The sequence below is a fragment of the Schistocerca americana genome, chromosome 2, assembly GCF_021461395.2.
Source record: "Schistocerca americana isolate TAMUIC-IGC-003095 chromosome 2, iqSchAmer2.1, whole genome shotgun sequence".
Classification (NCBI taxonomy): domain Eukaryota; kingdom Metazoa; phylum Arthropoda; class Insecta; order Orthoptera; family Acrididae; genus Schistocerca; species Schistocerca americana.
The window spans coordinates 715057541-715079219 of NC_060120.1; the positions used below are offsets into that span (position 1 = coordinate 715057541).

Sequence of the window (21679 nt, forward strand, 5' to 3'; positions counted from 1 at the left end):
GGATATTACCAAACAATATTGTAAGAAGAAATTATACGTCAGTTAACTATGCTCCTTCCAAGTTCGGATAAAAATCATCACGGGCATTAAAATAATAATCTGAAGGCAAAAAAGAAAAAAAAACTTTAAGCCTTAGCTTTCCCGGTGAAACAGACAAGAGCTACACGGCTGGGGTGGATAGCCTGCAAATTGCAGCAGCATGCGAGTCCTCTCAGTTGTCCTGGAGCCGCTGACCTGCAGCTGGGAGTCGGCCGTCGAGCTCCACAGGGGGTCTGGGAGGAGGTCAGTGCACCGGGCCGGCTGCACGGCCATTGTGGATGCACCGGGATAACTGCGAGCGCGGCGGCCCGCTGGCCTCTGGCCTGCAGACCTGCACACCGGCTGTGGCCGAGGGCGCTGCAAGTAACGGCGGAGGAGGGCCAACCGACTCACGCCCACTCATCCCACCTCTCGTTTTTCACTCTGGACATGTTCCACAAACTCATTTCCCGTTTTAACGGCTAGCAGAGTCCTAAAAAATTCAACGCTCCACCTGAAAGACATGATGATGCAGAGACAACAACAAATAAACTGACGGAAAAAAATCGTAGCACCGGGAAGGAGTTGCGTGACATAAACGACAGTTGGTAGGCGTGTATCTTCATCTGAAAGATGGCGTCTGTTCATGTTTCGCGCCAGTCGCATAAGAGTGGCGCTAGTAGCGCCACTATGAGGATGCAATTCAGGTCGTGAGCGTTATTTATCTATGAGTTTGGACGTCAAGAATGTCTTTAAGGCGAAAAATACACCATTATCAACACCTCACAGAGTTTGACCCGGGATACTGCAATAGGGCTACGAGGAACTGAATGTTCCTTCTGCGATATGTGGGAGGAATGTTGCTACTGTACATGACCGGACTCCGTACGTCCACGTGGCAGCATCGAGGGGGAAGACCGTCGTGTTCGGCGTATGGCTCTGGGGCATTGTACTGCATCTACAGCAGCAATTTGAGCAGCAGTTGGCACCACTGTGACACAACGAACTGTTACGAATCAGCTAGTTCAAGACAGCTCCGTGCCAGACACGCTCTATTGTGTATTCCACTGAGCCTGAACCACCACCATTTGTGACGTTATATATGAAGATGGTATCTATTCTTTCAGACATGTCCGAAAGAACAGACACCATATTCATATATATGTGAGGCTTACCGGCCAGTGATCACCTTCAGTGCGGATGCACTCACATTGCTCAAACTCATATTCGGTGGACTGACTGCCGCGAGTAATGAGTATAGTGGGCAGGGGCACTACAAATGTTGTGTGTAGACAGTAAGTTGGAAATGTGGGTCTCACGGGAAGCGTGCCGATAGAGCGCCTGCCATGTAAGCAGGAGATCCCTGATTCGAGTCCCGGTCGGGGCACACATTTTCAACTATCCCCTTTGATATTTATCAAAGCCTGTAAGCAACTAAAAATGTCAGATTTCATTGTAAATTCATTTGTGGCGTCAGTGGTGTCAAGCGATAGCTCATTCGAGGCCAGGGCTGAGGTGTGTTGTGTTTTCTGCTGAAAGCCGGTTTTGCCTCGGTACAAGTGATGGTCATGTGTTGGTTAGAGGAAGGCCAGTTGAGGGCCTGCAACCACAACCTATCTGCCAGCGTGGAAGACAGCTGGACCTATACCTGGAGTTGTGGTTTGGTGTGCGATTTCGTATGACAGCAGGAGCGCTCTCGTGGTTATCCCACGCATCCTGACTCCAAATTTGTACGTCAGTCTGGTGGTTCGACCTTTTGTGCTACCATGCATAAGCAGGATTCGAGGGGGGTGTTTTCCAACAGGATAAAGCTCACCCACATATCTCCGTTGTAACCCAACTTCCTCTACAGAGTGTCGACACGTTTCCCTGGCCTGCTCGATCACCAGATCTGTCTCCATTCGAGTACGCATGGGACATCATCGGACAACAATTCAGTGTCATCCTCAAACAGCTTTATCCGCACCTCTAATGACCGACCAAGTGCAATAGGCACTGAACTGCATCCCACAAACTAGCATCAGGCATCTGTATAACACAATGCATTCACGTTTGCATGCTTCCATTCAACATTCTGGTGGTTACGTATGTTATTAATGTACCAGCGTTCCATATTTGCAGCGGCTTATCTCGCACTTACATTAACCTGTGGTCTTGCAACGTTGATCAGTTAAAAATGTTACCTAAACAAATCTATTCCCGAAATTTCATTATTCTATATTAATTATTTCTTGGTGTTGCTATTTTTTCCGTCGGTGTTCATTTCGTTAAGGAACGAGCTGCAAGAAATGCATACTTAGTGAGTGCGATTTGGGAAGTTAAATGAGTAATTGGTGTGGTCATCAGTCTATGTGCAATTAGTGACGTCAGCACAAATTTGATCGAATTGTGGCAGTTTGTAGGACTGGTATGGTCGAGGCATTGAAAGCGTTGTACCGTCCAGAGATCGCGGTGCCACACCAAAGTCGACAAAACGAAACGATTCCACACACATCTGTGAAGACTCGCTGCAGTTCGCAACAACCATTGGGAGACACTCCAGAAGACGACGCCTCCCTTCCAGAGTAACAGCGCAATCACGCTGTTGTTAGTATAGTGTCGAGCATCCAGTCCAGTTCGGACCACAGCTACAGCAGTCAACATCGTCGTGTGGGACTGTGACAGTTTAAGTTTCCTATGAACTGCACTTTTTTAAATGTAGCATTTTATGTTGCAAGAGAACAGTTTTTTAATCTGTGCATCAAGTGATGCTTTCAGAGTCAATGACAGTTGTAAATTATCGGACAATCCTTTGGCAAAGAATTGCGTCAGAGTTAAGTAAATCTTCTATTCATTTATGCGGTAAAGTGAACTAATATTTCACGCGTTTTAGTTTGATGAGCCTCCTATGAGAGCAATCCAAGAACCCACAGTTACGGCCGGACGAAAGTAGTTTCTCCTGTACAACAGAAAACGACATTAATGCCAGAGATGCGTAATAATTTAAACAGTGGTAAATGTATGAGTCTGGCTGGTGTGCAGACCAGAGAGCAGACGACGTGTCCTGTAGGGCGTATCTGCTGCGAGAGACATCTCACATTTGACCATCCGCCAACCCAGTCAAGGATTAAGCCAGTAATTTAATAAAGCAGGTATGTGTTTCCGAGGACTCACCATGCTACGGATGCGTCCCTTCCACAACAGTCCCACCCCCCGATCCATTATAATCCAAGTGTTAAGGATGGAAATAGAACCTGTTCTCTCGGAGGAAGCTAGTATCAAGGATAAGGAATCCTTAACATCTTTCCTTCATTGGAGTGTTACTCCTAAAATGTAAAAGAGGATGTGGCAGAGAAAAAAACAAACCAAATGTAAAAGCCAGTAAAATATAATAAGAGGGATGATGAAGGCGTTTCGGAGAAGAGTACAGTGCCGCAATTGTCCAGTATGTGGTGGGAGCCGCATCCCCAACGACCCCCTACTGACTGGAAACCTTTAAAACGTTATCTTTGACAATAAAAACCACTTTCCCGGAGGAAACGGAGAACCAGCCCAATTGTCCGTACCTCATCTGCCAATAATATAATTAAAGAATCTAACGGACCGTGACTGGCATGTACGGCCAGGAAGAGGGTGTATTCCACCAGCACGTTACCTGCTGCCTGCAAGGCTCCGCAATCACAAGTTGGGGGTGGCTCATTATATGAAACACACCTATCTGGTATGACCGATGCCAAGCCGGGAAGAACGGAAACAGTAGCACAATAGGGCCGTAGTCTACTTGATGGTGCTGAGTTTATTACAGAGGGCAGTAGACCACCAGATTTTATTACAATAATACAATACCAGTAGCCGTTATTTAGGATTTATTTTTAAGCTCCCAGTTTCGACTTTACATTAGGTCATCTTCAGGCCTATACAGTGCAAGTTATAACAGGGCAATAAGTACATATTAAAATACAGAGCGTTTGTCTAAAATACGCAAGTTTTACATATTAATAATTAAAAGAAAACAGTTTTAATTAAAATCTACGTGATACACATAATATGTACTATCAGAAATTAATCAGTTATTCATGCATACTGTGATACAATCGCCGGCCGGAGTGGCCGAGCGCATCTAGGCGCTACAGTCTGGAACCGCGCGACCGCTACGGTCGCAGGATCGAATCCTGCCTCGGGCATGGGTGTGTGTAATGTCTTTAGGTTAGCTAGGTTTAAGTAGTTCAAAGTCCTAGGGGACTGATGACCTCAGCAGTTAAGTCCCATAGTGCTCAGAGCCATTTGAACCATTTTTTTGTGATACAATCAGTAACCTAATGGAAGTAATCATACACCAGAAGTGTCAAAGTAATGCAACCATCAGTCCAGTATATTAATTGTCTGTAAATATGTGTGGTTATACATGGCAGACTCTACTGGTTTTTGTCCAAAATAATAGAGGCGAGTAAAGGAACCGACTAATCATATGTAAAGTAGACAACAGGATCATATATCAGGTAAAGTAAAGGGGGTACACTATAAACCATAGTATCCTTTATAGTATACAAAAAGGAACGATATATTACACCATAGCTGTACTCTATGGTTATTAGACAATACTCTACAAGGAGGACCCAAAAGCACTCTAGGAGGATGACTGTAAGAAGTAAAAAATTAAAATAAAAAGTAAAAATGTGTCCACCCATGAAATAAGACCCTGCATAGCACAACCGAAAAGTGGATATTGCGTACATTAACTTTTCACAATGCATACCTTTTTCCACAATAACCCAAGGTTTTTATGTTTCTAATTGTAAGAACCGTATTTGGAAGATGGGAAACCAACATCAGCTATTTGAGCAGAAAATTCCTATCATACTTCTGGGGAGTATCAATGGAACTAAGATAATTAACCATAGTCTCGTTACAGGAAGTCGCGAAAATAATAAATATACTATTAGACTACGTCACTACGGATTTTAAATATCGAAATAGTAGTCAACCAAACTGGAAGTTAACAGTTCCATATAGACCGCAGGGAAAGCGCAAAAATCGAGAGGTAAACTCAAGTATATACTACGAAATGTTAAATCAAATGAGAGTCCACATTGGGTCTAAAATAGGCATATTAAAAGGGTGATGTACACTTCGTCATATAATACCCGAATATATCACTTCTTAATCATGTTATCGTGAGAAAGTCACTAGAAAATAATCTCCACTCCGCAGGCTATCGTTATAACACTTAAATGCATATGAAAATTGCATAGATATGATAGTTCCATCCGCCATTAGGGTAACATAAAACCAAATGGACTGAAACAATTACGTAACTAACCTAAAAGTACTCATACCCTAATGGCCTAACTATACGAAACACATCAAGGAAATCCACTACTAATTGTTAAGTAGGACCTACATTAAGCCATCACTGACCATAAAGACACAAATCAACAAGAGAGGGTCTAATCATCTGCTTAAATCGAGTAACTGTCGTGTTACAAAACACAGCAGCGCTGTAACTGGTCTCATGAAGGTTATTCTGAAGAGAGAAGTCAATATGAGTAATAAAGTAACGAATAATACATCACAGATAACGTCTAGTATCCTCAAAAATACGTACTCACACGGGCATGCTTTCTCCTTGGACAGCTTGTCAGCAACTGTCAAGCCATCCACTCAAATTAGAAAGTTAAAGATGACATCACAACCTGTTCCATATCGCATGGAAGAACCTACTTAAGGCGAGTCGATATATCGCAGTTCAGTCAATTGCATAAGAAGGTCGTAGGATATATAACAAGAAGATAGACACAAACTTGACAAGGAAACAGATGAAGGAATGACAGAGGAGTAACTAATGCCGACCTAAACCACACATCAGGTATACCATCGACAACCTCTAAAACTAATCAGTAAAGATATCAGAGAATTCACATGGTATAAAAACTCGCAAAATGTTTATAGGACGATATTCCATTACTATTAGAAGTTCTGTGTAACAAAGGTAGTCAGAAATAAATGTACATTATATAAAATCTATATATAATTGATAAAATTAAAAGAAGTCACTAAACGTTTCAAAGAACTGTTTATTTTTAAAAACTACCTGCTCATTTAACAGATTATCAGACTCATTACTCAAATGGACAAATATCTCCATCTCTTCTAGTAAATCCATCGTTCCCCCTTTATCTACAAAGCGCAAAGTCTCTAAATTGTCAACAATGCTTTCTACGTGATGCTTATTGGTTTTGAGATGTTCTTTAAACGTTTAATGTTTAATTGTATGTATGGATGTGTGCTCTTTGAATCGTTCCTTAAATGATCTACCAGTTTGGCCAATGTATCATGTAGATTTTAATTAAGACTGTTTTCTTTCAATTATGTAAATTAATATGTAATACTTGCATCTTTTAGACAATACGCGTTGTATTTTTATAGCCGGCCGGTGTGGCCGAGCGGTTCTAGGCGCTTCAGTCTGGAGCCGCGCGACCGCTACGGTCGCAGGTTCGAATCCTGCCTCGGGCATGGATGTATGTGATGTCCTTAGGTTGGTTAGGTTTAAATAGTTCTAAGTTCTAGGGGACTTATGACCTCAGATGTTAAGTCCCATAGTGCTCAGAGCCATTTTTTTGTATTTTTATATGTACTTATTACTCAAAGTCGAAACTGGTAGCCTTAAAATGAAACGTAAATAACGGCTATTGGTATTGTAATATTGGAAATTGACCAGCCGTAGTCCCACACTTCAGACAGAGGATGGAGGCACATTCAGATCTGATTTCATTCCGAGTCAACATTACCTACACCCGAAAATCTGCTCCCGGGACTGTCAAACCGACTGGTGATCGAGTAGTCGCTTCTCTAGGCAAACAGTGGGTCAGATCATTCTCCTTGATGCTCACGTGACTTTGGACCTAGAGAAAGACAAATGAGTAGATAACATCCATCAGAATGGGGGACGCATAGTGCCAGCCAGTAATTATTGCCTGGGATTTGGTTGTGTTTGTACTGATAAACCTTTGGAGACAGTATGAGGTGAACTAGTACAGGTAAGACTGAACGAAGCTCAGAGATTCTATTAGTATGTGTGGTGTGCGTACTGTAAGACCTTCGGTACGCACACCATCAGATTATTTGACTTTTCGCTCTAACGAAGTAGGCGAGTGTCAACAATATGTCTCGTGGTCTTATCGTGGCTTGTTTGTCTTCTGCCGTTAGGTCAGACGATAGAAATGCCACTTGCACGTTTAGAGTAGCAGATTGACGTTGACCAACTTTAAACAGAACTTGATTAATTTTCACACACATTTATTAAATAATAAAAAATATAGACATTACTTAACTTGATTCTGGATGCTGTTTACAATTGACAATCTGAAGTTCCTTTGGTCTTGGTACGTTAATCTTATTCTCACATATCTCTGAAACTTGACAACGTGTCTATTCATTTATCTTCTTGGCTATCTACAGGAATATGATAATATTATTAGGTGCAGACTGAAACTTGATTATAGACTGATGCAGACTAATGCAGACTGACTAATCGGAGGTCTGTACACCCGTTATAATACCTCGAGCGTTCAGGTATCACTGCGCGAGTGTGATCCGCGAGGAGAAAAGGTTCTACGTTAGCAGCAAATTCATTGGCTGCGTTACCTATTAATACGCGGATCGGCGGAAGCAGAATTTGGTCCGTCTTTATTGCAGCGCCATCTCGTAGTGCGGAGACGGACGAGCGCTGCGCCTGCGCTGTTGTGCTTAGCGGGGCGCTCTCTAGTGGGAAAGTTGTGTACGCGCTGACTACGCGGAACTGTGTACACAACAGTATGTTTGTTGAGTAATAATTAATACCTCCCAAATAGGCGCTTCCAGCTGAGAGCGCTGACTCGTGGGAATCTCGAAGCACAAATACCCGCAACGTTAGTTAAGATAGGCAACTTGGCTACTGGCACAGCTGAGGTGAAGTGACGTTGGACGTTTGTGTTGCAGCGCCAACACGCAGATGGACAACGACGTGACGCCGGTGTACCTGGCGGCGCAGGAGGGGCACCTGGACGTGCTGCGGTACCTGGTGACGCAGGCGGGCGGCTCACTCTACGTCAGGGCCAAGGACGGCATGGCGCCCGTGCACGCCGCCGCTCAGATGGGCTGCCTGCCCTGCCTCAAGTGGATGGTGCGTACGCGCGACTGCGCGCTTCACAACCATGCGTGATCAAGCATTTTGCACAAGCATGCTCGGCCGTCTACTTTTTGTTTCGGCGGTGCGAGTGGAACGCGAACACACATACACACACACACACACACACACACACATCAGTCTATTGACTAGCTTGATGGCTACGACTTCCTTTCCTGTAACAGCATCTTCACCTCAGTGTAGCATTTGCACCCAACGTTCTCGGTTATTTGTTGCATATACAGGGTGAAAAGTATTTAAACCGACAAACTCTAGGAGGTTGTAGGGGACAGCAAAACAAATATTTTTCACTAAAGTCATTTTTTCCTATGAGGAGTATTTAAACCCGTAGAGGAAGATTTCTCTGGCGGCAGATAATTAAACCAACAAACACTTTTTCATTTTTTTATGACCAAGAGACAACAACTAGGTAGCAGATACGGCCCAATTAAACAGTCCCTAACAACACCGACCCACACATTAACGGAGAACCGCACTTGATGAGCGCTAGTAACTGTGGCATGTGGGTTATCCTCACTCCAAACATGCGAATTGTGGATGTTGAATACTCCATCACCCCCGAACGTTGCTTCATCGGGAAACAACACAGAGGATGGAAATGTAGGATGCATTACACACAGTTCCAGGTACCTCTGCGAAAACTGTGCTCTGGGTGGATAATCAACTTGTTCCAGGTTGTGGACACGCTGTAAGTGTAATGGACATAACAACTGCTCTCGAAGGACTGTTCTTACATTCGTCTGATTCGTCCACATGTTACGTGCAATTTCACGAGTGCTGATGGCTACGACTTCCTTTCCTGTGCCAGCATCTTCACCTCAGTGTAGCATTTGCACCCAACGTTCTCCGTTATTTGTTGCATATACAGGGTGAAAAGTATTTAAACCGACAAACTCTAGGAGGTTGTAGAGGACAGCAAAACAAATATTTTTCCCTAAAGTCATTTTTTCCTATGAGGAGTATTTAAACCCGTAGAGGAAGATTTCTCTGGCGGCAGACAGCTGGCTGCAAGACAGCTTCCTCAACTTCCAGCGTTCTTACCGTGCGACGGCTTCCCTGTCCAGGTAATCTGCTACATGACCCAGTATCACGCAGACGTCGGTACACAGCAGCAAAGGTCGTATGATGCGGGATACGGCGATTAGGATATTGTTGTTGATAAACCCGCTTTGCAGCTCGTCCGTTGTGGTGCGTTACGTAGTACGCACCAACCATATCAGTGTACTCACTCCAGGTGTATCGCTACATTAGTAAACAGAGACAATGCACTACTGCACTGGTGGACAGCAGTTGCCTACAACTGAAGAGCGTAATACGCCCTCTAACAACTGAAGAGCGTAATGCGGCCTCCACCGGTTTAAGTAATCCTCATAGGAAAAAATGGCATTAGGGAAAAATATTTGTTCAAAATGTTCAAATGTGTATGAAATCTTATGGGACTTAAGTGCTAAGGTCATCAGTCCCTAAGCTTACACTTAACCTAAATTATCCTAAAGACAAACACACACACCCATGCCCGAGTGAGGACTCGAACCTCCGTCGGGATCAGCCACACAGTCCATGACTGCAGCGCCTAAGACCGCTCCGCTAATCCCGCGCGGGGAAAAATATTTGTCTTGATGTCCCCTACACCGTCCCAGAGTTTGTCGGTTTAAATACTTTTCACCCTGTATGTTATGAAAATATTAATAAGTGCAATATACTGAGCATTATTACCGTTTATTTGCATTGTAAGTAAACTAAAACTTCAAAAGAAAAGCTTTCCGCATAAGGACTCGACCCCAAGATCCTCAAATTACCATTCTGTGCTCTTTCCGGTGCGCCAACCTCTGCCTGGAAAATACTCTAAGGGTTAATGCCTCACCTGCCAACGCCAAAAATGTTATTTCTTCTTAGCTTAGCCAGCTGGGGCTTCCATTTCTGTCGTTTTCATTTCTGGCCAAGCCCTGTACGTACCACAAATCTGGAAGAAATCGGCGATGACCAGTAACCGTGTTCCCCTTCTAAGTAGAAATATTGTCCAAGCCTTTCTGCAGTTCTTTGCGTGCATTGTCAGAGAACGATCTTATAGCGCTGCTGATCTTATCTAACGAATCGTACACGTATACTGTGAGCATTGGAGGTCCTATTACGCTTAGTTCGGGCACACCTGATGATACTTTCGTTTCTATGGTTATTCCGCCCAGCATGATGTACTGGTTTCTATGACTCAAATACCACTAACCTCACTCACTACGCTGTTCTTCAAAAAATCGAATCCCCATTTATGAAACAGCTCCAAACTTCTGGATATTTTACAAATGAGTTACTGTGTTAAATATTTAATGTTAAACTTGTAAAACTTTTGAGTGAAGACGCAAAACCCGAATTATGTTAGTTATTTTTTTCGGATTAGTCACTCGTGGACCAATAAAAAGCGAGAGCTAATTTTTCAAGAATCTTAGTGTTTATGATTATCTCTTGCACTATGAGCCGTACAATGATATAATTTTGCAGGTAAATTCAGTGGTATATGCGGATACGTTTACAAAAATGCTGTGAATGCTGTTTTACTGCATGACAACAGAAAATGTGTTAAGCGCTAAAACTTTCCAAACAGATTTATCATCCATATTGAAAATCAGTGACTGCGGATTTGTTCTCGAAGAGCATTTGTATTTTGCATTGACAACCTTCTTTGTTTTTATTATTTTGTGGAAGATGTCAGTGATAAATGTTTCGAAAATGTTTGAAATTATGTCTAAGTTTGTTGGAATTTTACTAGTGGTTTTTTTCTTTGATCTAAAAATGGTCTCTTTCCCTGTTATTCATCACATATGTGTTGTGTCGTTTAAGCATGCGATTATGTATTCATTTAATGTGTAACGGAAATGAAATTGCAGTGATGCAGTTGAAGATTTAAATTGGGAGTAGGTGGTGGGAGGTGGTTAGTGAGGGGGGAGGGGGATGAGACAGCGGATTCAGAGTAGTGGAGTGGGAAGTATGTTAGAGGAAAAGGGCTGAGGATCAAGAAATGAAATGAAAGGGTAGGGGTAGAGTGATTAAAGAATGGGAAAGGAATCCTTCGAAAGAAATCAATTTGGGTCGAGACAGCGGGGAGGTATATTCATCATTTTCATGGAGGACCATTCCCGTCAAAAAGTGTGACTCTGGCAAGGGATGGTTTCATACAAATGGAGTGGTCTGCATATCGACCGGATCTGAATTTCATAGATCATTAGTAAGACAATTTCTGGAGTTGAATAGCTCTTGTCTTCGGGACCAACATGTACCTTTGGGAAGGAACGAGATACAATCTTTCTGCTGGAGAATATATCAGTCACAGGTAGATAATACTGGCTCCAGTAGGCAGACTCTTTACTGATTCCTTGGAATAGTGAGATATTATTTTCAAGCACAGCTTCCTGCTTACTGTTCTGCGTTTTCTGATAAAGGTAAGTTCGTCTCATATCGTATATATGAATGTGGCATATTCTTCAGATTTCATCAGGTCGTTTGCTATCCCAGTGTCTAATCAATAAACCTATGACACGATATAAGTGTGATTCCGTGATGGAGTAACAAATTTTCGGGGATGATAGAGAAGGATAAATGTATCAATTTGAGGTAAGGGATCGTGGTGGGGAAACGACCGAGTTGAAAGTTATAAGCGAGAACGTTGTTCTGATATCTCTGACCGTGGAATACATTAATCGCTACTGTTGTTGCTAAGACTGTAAAGTAGACAGTCCCGAAGAATACTCAGGAGTAGAGGTTGGGCTAATAAGTTAACTAACTCAAAGCAGATGATTTGCTGTGTACTGACAAGAGAAAACCTGGTGTACAGTGTCTGTACTGTAGTAGACAGCATTCCTTGTTTACAAGTTGAAAGAAGATGCAGCGCTTGCTCGAGTGAATGATGCGCCTGCAATCAGCACTCCATCAGCTGCACGTGAACTGAAGGTTTCACAGAGCAGTGTGTGGCGGGTATTACATGAAATGCAGCTACGCCAGTACCATCCACAGAAATTGCACGCTCTGATTCTTGCTGACTTCGTATCTCATGTCGTGTTGAGCCAGTGGTTCTCGCCGCAGTCAATCCTCACTTTTCTGCAGATGTACTTTTCACGGATGAAGCCTGTTTCACCAAAGTCGGAATGATAAAGTGTCGCAATACTCATATTAGGGCCGATGGGAATCCCCAGGCCACGGTTGTGAAGAGGCATCAACAGGGATGATGAGTCAGCGTTTGGATAGGGATAGTCAACGATTACGTATTACGTCTGTGTCTCCTTCCTCCCGCTTAAATGTACAGCGTTTATCAGAGACGGGTTCCTGGAACATATCCCACTTGCTATTCGTTAGTGGATGTGATACCGACATGATGGAGCCTCACCTCACTTTAGACTAAGGGAACACCGGGAAAAGTGGGTAGGCAGAGGTCCTGTTTTGTGGCCATTACGTCCACTTGATCTCATCCCACTTGATTTCTTCTTGCGGGTCGATGTCAAAACTCTCGTGTACGAGACGCCTGTCCAGACTGAAGAGGATCTCCTGCCATGAATTATCGCTGCCTGCGACACTGTTCAAACGACACCAGGGATATTAGAACAGGTATGACAAAACTTTATGCGACAATGCCATGCCTGAATCGACGCTGAGGGACGCAATTTTGAACAACTGTAGCGGCTTATGAAACCCGTGCAGGTAAATGGAATTCATTAATACTGCACAGCAGACTTAGAATGTTCTGTCTGACTATCATCAATTTACGTGCGCTCTTACTAGTCCATTAACAGGGGAAATTATCTAAGAGTATTGTAAGTATTCAGTAGGAATTCTCTACGTCACGATCAGGGTTCGAGCGTTGGAGCCCAAAGTTAGGACGCTGCGTGAGGCTAAGCCAGAACTTGAGTCGAGCTTCGCTTTATACTTTTCGAGTCGGTCTTCTCCGGACTGGAGTCCCTTACCTCAGATTGGTCCATTTATCCTTTTCCAACATCGGCGAAAGTTTATAACATCATCTCTGAATCACCATCTCTAATTCTTTCTTAGGACAGTACGGCTTTAGTTAATAGTGATTACACTGTTTTTGGTGATCATTTAATGACACAGTTACTTAACGTATGTCAGACATGTTTGTTCTACTTCTGTCACACATCTATGAATATGTTTTCTTTTATATGCTGTGACACGTGCATTTTACAACCAAGTTTAATATATGTTTTTCGACTATTACTTCGTTTGCAGAAGTCTGATCATGCTTAACGCGTAACGTAATTTCAATAATTTTTAAATTATCAAATAATTAAAAAAAGCTTTTGATCCTAAATTCTGTTGGCATAATGTTACCTACTTTCTGGTTTGTTATATTTTTCATGCATTCTGTATATGCAGAATGATTCTTATTAACGTTTAAAAACGCCGGATGCGATGTAGATTACGCTGAGACAAATAATTTAATATAAGACACATGAGCCCGCGTCGGGAAAAACGCCAAAAGTGCATGACAAAAGTTAAGCATGTGGCGTCACCAGATGACGTACCTCGCCTCACGTGCAGCGGTGGACCCTATCGGTCTGTCACACTTAATCACCCCAACCCAGAGGAGAATGAAGTGTTCACATAGGTGTGGCTCTGCGCCTACACAGCTTCAGCGCGTGAGGTCCAGGGTTCGAGTTTTGCGTCTGACAGACCTTTTTTTTTTTTTTTTTTTCCTTGCAGTGCGTTAGACAGTGATGTGCGCATATGGAGGTAGGATTTGTGATTTTATTCGGGAGGGGGGAGGGGGTTGTGGTGGGAGTTGAAGGGACCAGACCGTTATTTTATTTACTTGTCTCGCGCTCACCGTTGGTTAATTACAAAACACAGTACAACAAAAGCCTACCATACTGCGTCACAAGTAAATGAGTATAAGCTTCCGAAATGCATCGCTAGCAGTAAATAACCCTCGTGTTCTTTACTAAATAAAGACTGTAAACAAAAAGGAAGGGACAAAAGGAAACAATCACAAAATTAAGACAGCTTTTGCTTCGTTACAGAGAGAACAATAATTTTGTAGCTTCTACGTTTACAATAGATTACATTTACAAAAGGTATTCGAAAACAGAGTAGCTCAGCGGAGCTATGTGCAGCACTGGCTCTTACCGGCGATGGTGGGATCGACAAGTCAAAACACTGCACGTGCGGCGAGGTACGTCATCTGGTGACGTCACATGTTTACGTTTGTCATCCATTTTTAGTTCACTTCCCGACACTTGCGGCCCCATGTGCCTTATATTACCCTAGTTCTCTCAAATTCGTGGTTTTGTAAACGATAATAAGAATCACACTTCATACATCTTTTCAGTGTGGTACTTCAAAATAGCCGAACGATCTTTACAGTCAAGCGGTATTATATGACTGTGGCCTCAAACTACGGGTGGATTACCTTTCTTAGGAATTTCAAACTGTGGAGTAACATTTTGCAGCGTGTATCGAAGCTGATCGATGCCCGTTCCGACAGCAGAACAGGGGCTCCTCGCTAATGAAGAGGAGAGTGCGGCAGCAGGCTCAGTAAGCAGCTAGCTCGTGAAGGGCGCTGCAGATAAGGAAGGGTGCGGCGTCTGCAGAGGCACGCGGTCAGCCCTCCGCTAATGGCGCGCTGCGACCTGCTCGCGAGGCGGCGATCTGGCAAACAATGGTCCGGGAGAGGCTGTAATACGGTGCCGGCATGGCAGCGATGGTCCTCGCCATATACGTAGCCAAAGGGTGGACACACACCATATTAATGTCCACTAGTAGGTGTCCGGATACTTTTAATCAAATAGCGTTTTCTGTCGTTCTCCAGCCTTCCGTTCACAGGCGCGCGCCCTCCTTTTCAACTGCAGCTGATGCACTTTTCATATGAATCCGTCATGCATTTAGCTGCAATCGTTCCACAATTCCCATTATGGTATCTTTCAGATATGGTCGCAGACGATAGAGTTGCGTACAGAGAGATGGCGTTATTGCAATATTACACACATCAAAAAAAAGTTTTGCATCACCTCGGTTCCCAGAGTTCCGGAACCTGTACAGAAAATTTGAATAGAGATCAACATAAACATCATTTCCGCCCTTTTTATTCCTCATGAAAACCACACTTGCATGTTATACCACCATACAGGGAGACCCTCAGAGGTGATGGTCCAGATTGCTGTACACACCGGTACCTCTAATACCCAGTAGCACGTCCTGTTGCATTGATGCAAGCCTGTATTCGTCGTGGCATACTACATACTATCCACAAATTCATCAAAGCACTGTTGGTCCAGATTGTCCCACCGACGATTCGGCGTAGATCCCTCAGAGTGGTTGGTTGGTCACGGCGTCCATAAACAGCCCTTTCCAATCTATCCCAGGCATGTTCGATATGGTTCATGTCTGGAGAACATTCTGGTTAGTCTAGTCGAGCGATGTCGTTATCCTGAAGGAAGTCATTCACAAGATGTGCACGATGGGGGCGCAAAAGGCCGTCCATGAAGAGGAATGACTCGCCAATATGCTGCCGATATGGTTGCACTATCGGTCAGAGGATGGCATTCACGTATCGTACAGCCGTTACGGCGCCTTACATGACTACCAGCCTCGTACGTCGGCCTCACATAATGCCAACCCAAAACATTAGAGAACTTCCACCTTGCTGCACTCACTGGACGGTGTGTCTAAGGCGTTCACCCTGACCGGTTTGCCTCTAAACACGTCTCCGACGATTGTCTGGTTGAAGGCATATGCGACAATTATCGGTGAAGAAAACGTGATGCCAATCCTGAGCGGTCCATTCAGCATGTTGTTTGCCATCTGTAATGCGCTGCATGGTGTCGTGGTTGCAAAGATGGACATCGGCATGGACGTCGGGAGTTAAATTGCGCATCATCGGAACACGACTTCCTGTGGTTGAACGAAAAGCGTTATTCAACATGGTGGCGTTGTTGCCAGGGTTCCTCCGTAGGTAGCGGTCATGCAATGCTGTAGTAGCCCTTGGGCGGCCTGAGTGAGACATGTCATTGATAGTTTCTGTCTCTTTGTACCTTTTCCATGTCCGAACAACATCGCTTTGGTTCACTCCGAGACACCTGGACACATCCCTTCTTGAGAGCCCTTCATGGCACAAAGTAACAATGCGGACGCGAACCGCGGTATTGACCTTCTAGGCATGGTTGAACTACAGACAACGCGAGCCGTGCACGTTCTTCCTGGTGGAATGCCTGGAACTGATCGTCTGTCGGACCCCCTCCGTCTAATAAATGGCTCTGAGCACTATGGGACTCAACTGCTGAGGTCATTAGTCCCCTAGAACTTAGAACTAGTTAAACCTAACTAACCTAAGGACATCACAAACATCCATGCCCGAGGCAGGATTCGAACCTGCGACCGTGGCGGTCTTGCGGTTCCAGGCTGCAGCGCCTTTAACCGCACGGCCACTTCGGCCGGCACCTCCGTCTAATAGGTGCTGCTCTTACGTTGTTGTTTACGTCTTTGGGCGGGTTTAGTGACAGCTCTGAACAGTCAAAGGGACTGTGTCTGTGATACAACATCCACAGTCAACGTCTGTCTTCAGGAGTTCTGGGAACCGGGATGCTGCAAAACTTTTTTTTGAAGTGTGCACAACGAAACGCGAGAGAACGTCGTGCATACATTTAATGTAATCTCCACAGACAATAAGTAATACTAATAACATTCGACTAAATGATCGTCAATTTGTCACTGCAAGTAGTTACATCATCCAAGTGTCGTAGAAAATTTATGTAGAGAGTTTTAAGGTGGAAAAAGGCGTACATCTAGCGGAGGGGAAACAAAATTATTGGACCCATATTCATCAGAATAATCCTGAGCAAGTGAAGCACATTCAGGAAGGAGGTCGCGTACAAGACATTCTTTCGGCCACTTTTTGAGACTGTCTTTTGCTTTCGGGCCTGTAACAAATTATATTAACAGAAGGAATAGAGCACAAGATTCAAAGACGAACTACGCCCTTCGTCACGGTTTCGTTTAGTTCACGTGAAAACTGAGGAGGAATGCTCAACTAACTAGTAGGAGACACATTGTGCATCGCGAAGAGTCGCACTCGCTAACATCGGAGTATACAATTTCCAAACTAGTTAAGAAACATAATTCGCCCTCCATCGTACACCCCGCCTAATGACTAAGAGAAGTTTTATTTGCATGCAAAATATACTTTTGTGTCATCCTGTGCAAAGGTCTTACGGGTAAATCATACGACATTTTTCACAGGTTCTACAGGTTTATTGATGTTGTGTGGTGTGATCCATCGCGTTGAAATTTAATGCTGAGAAGATTTATGTTCGTCATTTGTCAAGCACAATGGGCATAGGCTGTTAAGCAATCAATTTTGGCTCATTCGATCAGTTTATGAGGTCTTAGATATTTCGTATTAAACTGACAGATTAAAGAGTGATTTCCACTAGCTTCTCGAGTACGTTGGTTATCATTCGAGGCTTGATAGATAATGAATTACATAAAATCTGTAAGGAATAATGACAATTTAAGCACTTACTGAAGTAAGGCATGCTCACTTCGTCATACGTCCGCGCGAGGTGTAACGAAAGTCAAGCACTATGCTTATCATTTTATCTTTCGTGGCTTGACTGATAATGAATTGCGTATAATCCTACAGGGCCAATGACAAATTAAGAAATCATTGAAATAAGGGCTGCTGGCATAGTCGTACGTCCGTGCAGGTGTAGACATTAAGAAACCCTGGGGCTTTGTTGCTGCACCCAGAGGTAACTAGTTGATATCGTGGTGTAAAAAAATTTCGTCACCTCAGTTTGGCCAGCAAAGAGAGAGCAACTGATGTGTTAATTTCCAAACATCGCCGCAATGTCTCATAGAGCGAGGCGAGGGACGTCGCACTAATAAAGGTGATCCACCAGTGGGATGCGGAGCCAAGCTGGACTACTTTTTTGCTTCTGTTCGAAAGAAATCGGCTATGTAGCAGCGGAAGGTTTCGCCCCCTCTTATCCTTTCAGTCTACAGTCATCCATAGCAACAAAACATTGCTGTTTACATGCATTTACGATAGACACAGAGGTATAATGCGCATTTCAGTGACCGATCAGAGGAAGAAATTGCCGGCCGGAGTGGCTGAGCGGTTCTAGGCGCTACAGTCTGGAACCGCGCGATCACTACGGTCGCAGGTTCGAATCCTGCCTCGGACATGGATGTGTGTGATGTCCTTAGGTTAGTTAGGTTTAAGTAGTTCTAAGTTCTAGGGGACAGATGACCTCAGAAGTTAAGTCCCATAGTGCTCAGAGCCATTTGAACCATTTTTTGAGGAAGAAATTACTACACAGGCTCCAATTGGACTCTGCCGATTGCAGCAAATCGAGGTTCACCAGCGAACATTAACTCATACTGGACTGAATTTGAATTAATATTATTTTACAAACAGGGCCTTTAACATTTTGAAGAGACGGGTCTTTTATGACCTTCATAGCTAACATCATAGTTGACACATAGACTAGGATTGTAGCAGGTGGTAACAAGTTTGATGAAATAATCTGTTTCGTTTTTCACTTTCAGCTTTAATTTTTATAGTTTTACAGTTGCTGAAAAATAAAAGACGTCTCTTGTACCTAAATATCAAGAGCAATTTCATCCCCATTATTAAGAAAAGTAAAGAAGGCGCTGTTTAAAGTGAATTATACACTTCGGTTTTTACGCCTGTCTTTTTGGAGAAGTATTGACTTATTTTTTCTGCATTGCATAAACAAGTGATCTTTCTTTGGTTACGATATCAGAAATTTTCATTGCGCATTTGTTTTATCCTTATACACGTAATAGTTTGGCGACCGACTTTTTTTCCCTTAGCAAGTCAGAGGAAAGTTACCTCGATGTAATTATGTCTGCTTGGGGAGGGAGGGGGGGGGGGGGGGGGGAGCTCTCAGGGTCGTAAAGGCAACTGAGGAACAACTGTAGGTGTGAGGTGTTAGCTCCAGCTCCGAAAGTCGACATTAAGGGCCGTGAGACAATACGATGATGCTCTGAGCAGTAGATAAAGCATAGTTAGGTAGGAAGTCCTGTTGCTCGGTAGTGCTACAAAGTTCGTTTATAGAGTTAGGTTAATGAGCAAATAATATCTACTCATTCACACATCACCAGATACACTGTCCAGCCATAGTAATGTGACCAACTATCAGAAGTCTCACTAACCGCGTTTTCCAGCGCGAATCGCTGAGAGACGTGCATGAAGAGAGTCAGTGAGGCTCTGGAAGGTTCGGACAGGGATGTGGAGCCATGCCGACTGCGGTGCCGTGGTCAGGTGAGTTATGTTCCGCGCTTTAGAGTCCATGTCGCGAACGGCCCTGTCGAGTTGGTCCCACAGATTCTCGACTGGGTTTTAAAACGGGAAGTCTGGTAGCAAGGGGAGTGCGGTAAAATCCTGGTGCACTCCGATCAACGCACGTGCACTGCGAGCTGTGTGACACGTAGCATTGTCCTGCTGATAGATACCGTAGCGCCGAGGAGACACAAATTGCCTGTAGGGATCGACCTGGGCCAAAGGATAGATACATATTTGTGTTGATCCATTACGCCTTCCAGAATGATGAGATCACCCAGAGAACGCCATGAAACCATTCCCCGTACCATAAGCTCCCTTGACTGTTGCAAGGTGTTTGCTTTCAGACGTTTCACGCCGTATACGCTAATGGTCATCCGTCCGATGGAGCATAAAACGTGATTCATCCGAAAAGGTGACCTGTCGCCATTCAGTGGACGTCCAGTTGACGTACTGGTGTGAAAATTCCATTCTTAGTCGCCAATGGACAGCAGTCAGCATGGGTACATGGACTAGGCGCCTGCAACAGGGGCCCATATGCAGCCATGTTCGCTGAATGGTCGTCGAAGAGAGACTGTTGCTAGTCCCTTAGTTCATCTGGGTAACCATTTGCTCAAAAGTCTATTTGCTCGTACACATCTCTGCAACATTCGTTTACCTTTGACATCTATGGTCCGTGGTGCACCGCAGCTACTTGGGCGCCAGTTTTGGATACCGCCATTTTGCTGTCCACGGAATAATTAACCACAGCGGCACGCGAACAGTTTACAGACTTACCCGTTTCATAAATGCTTCCGGCGTTGACCCGAAAGCCAATGATCAACTCCTTCTGGATGACATACATCGCTCCGTTTCTGGATCGCGACAGTGCTTTCACTGTTTTCCGCGTCCCCCCGACACGCTTTATATAGCAACCACTGCTGGTGCTATCACCTGCCGTCTGTGAGTGGTTAATGCACTTTGACATCAAACACAGGCGGTGGTCACATTAATGTGACTGGATCGTGTAAAACTCTAAGAACAACCTCTCCTTTAAATATAAATCAACTACAGAAATTTCAAGATTGCCTTGAGACTGCGGCCGTTAGTTTATTTAAGGTGGCATCTGTATGCAGTTTTGATATGTGAGTAGCTTTTCTAAGGACATTCAGATGTCAAAAGTCTACAGTTTCACGATAAAGTTTGGCAGGTTTTCTTAAAATACACGTGTAACACATGAAAAATGTGGTGAACTATCTAACAAAAGGACATGTCCACATGAACTAAGTCCTAATTTCTAAACCATTTCAGGCGAAAGTCACTAATGTCTTGGTATTATTGTTCTAGTACCAAAAACCTCTATCAGTGAACTGAATTTGTTTCATTCAGGGAATTAAAACTCCGTAATCGGCAGTAAAACCCGCTATTGTGTAATTTGTAGCGTAATGCGTTGCTCATCACATTAAACGCTTTCTCTCGAGTCTCAATATTCTGACTCACTTGTGTTAATTCAAACAACGGAATGAATCTAGAATAATAGAGCGAAAAACACTGAGTAGTTAAATTTATAGTAGCTAGACACAATGTCACTTCCGATTCCAGAGAAATTTAAAAAAATATTACACGTGCTGTTATCGCTAAAAAAAAGTCAACAGTAACACGACTTGCGCAACACACATTCAGTTCAGCAGTTCACATTGGAGCATATCTTGGGACTTTTTTTCCATAAGGCGTTTCCATACTGAACAACATGAAGTCTTGATTAAATTACTTACTGACCATTCTTGATTGAAGAAAAACTGTAATGTCGTGATCTGACTATAAAACGTCTTCAGGTGCTCTCCAATCAAGCGGGTGCCATGAATTAGAGACTTACCTCCAGTTATCATGTTTATCGTGACAGTAATTTGGTTTAAGAGTACTTTTATCTGACTCAAGATAGAGTATTATGTAACCAGTACGTAATTTCATTAGGTCCATACAGTGTAAGGTGCAACACAGACAACGTGAAGATCCGGCACGTCAACTGATCTCTCGAATTTGATGCTCAGTGCCGTAATTATAACAACAGAAAAGAAGTGCCTAGGCAGTTCAGTGATTGACAATCGCTGCCTATTGGGAGAAAATAAATTTCATTACCAGCACTAAAGATAGTAAAAATGCAAAGCAGTAAGGCTAGAACGTGTATCGAAGTGCACTGCCGGGGTCTTCTTAAC

The 21679-nt window shown here is 43.7% G+C and overlaps 1 protein-coding gene across 1 annotated transcript in view; it reads left to right on the forward strand.

Moving 5' to 3' along the window:
* The window catches only part of LOC124594372 (espin), a 493386-nt gene that overhangs the window by 290208 nt on the left and 181499 nt on the right, over window positions 1-21679 (forward strand). Inside the window, exon 3 of the mRNA XM_047132740.1 lies at window positions 7975-8158. Within this exon, the coding sequence (XP_046988696.1) occupies window positions 7975-8158 (184 nt within the window). The remainder of the gene's footprint in view (window positions 1-7974; window positions 8159-21679) is intronic.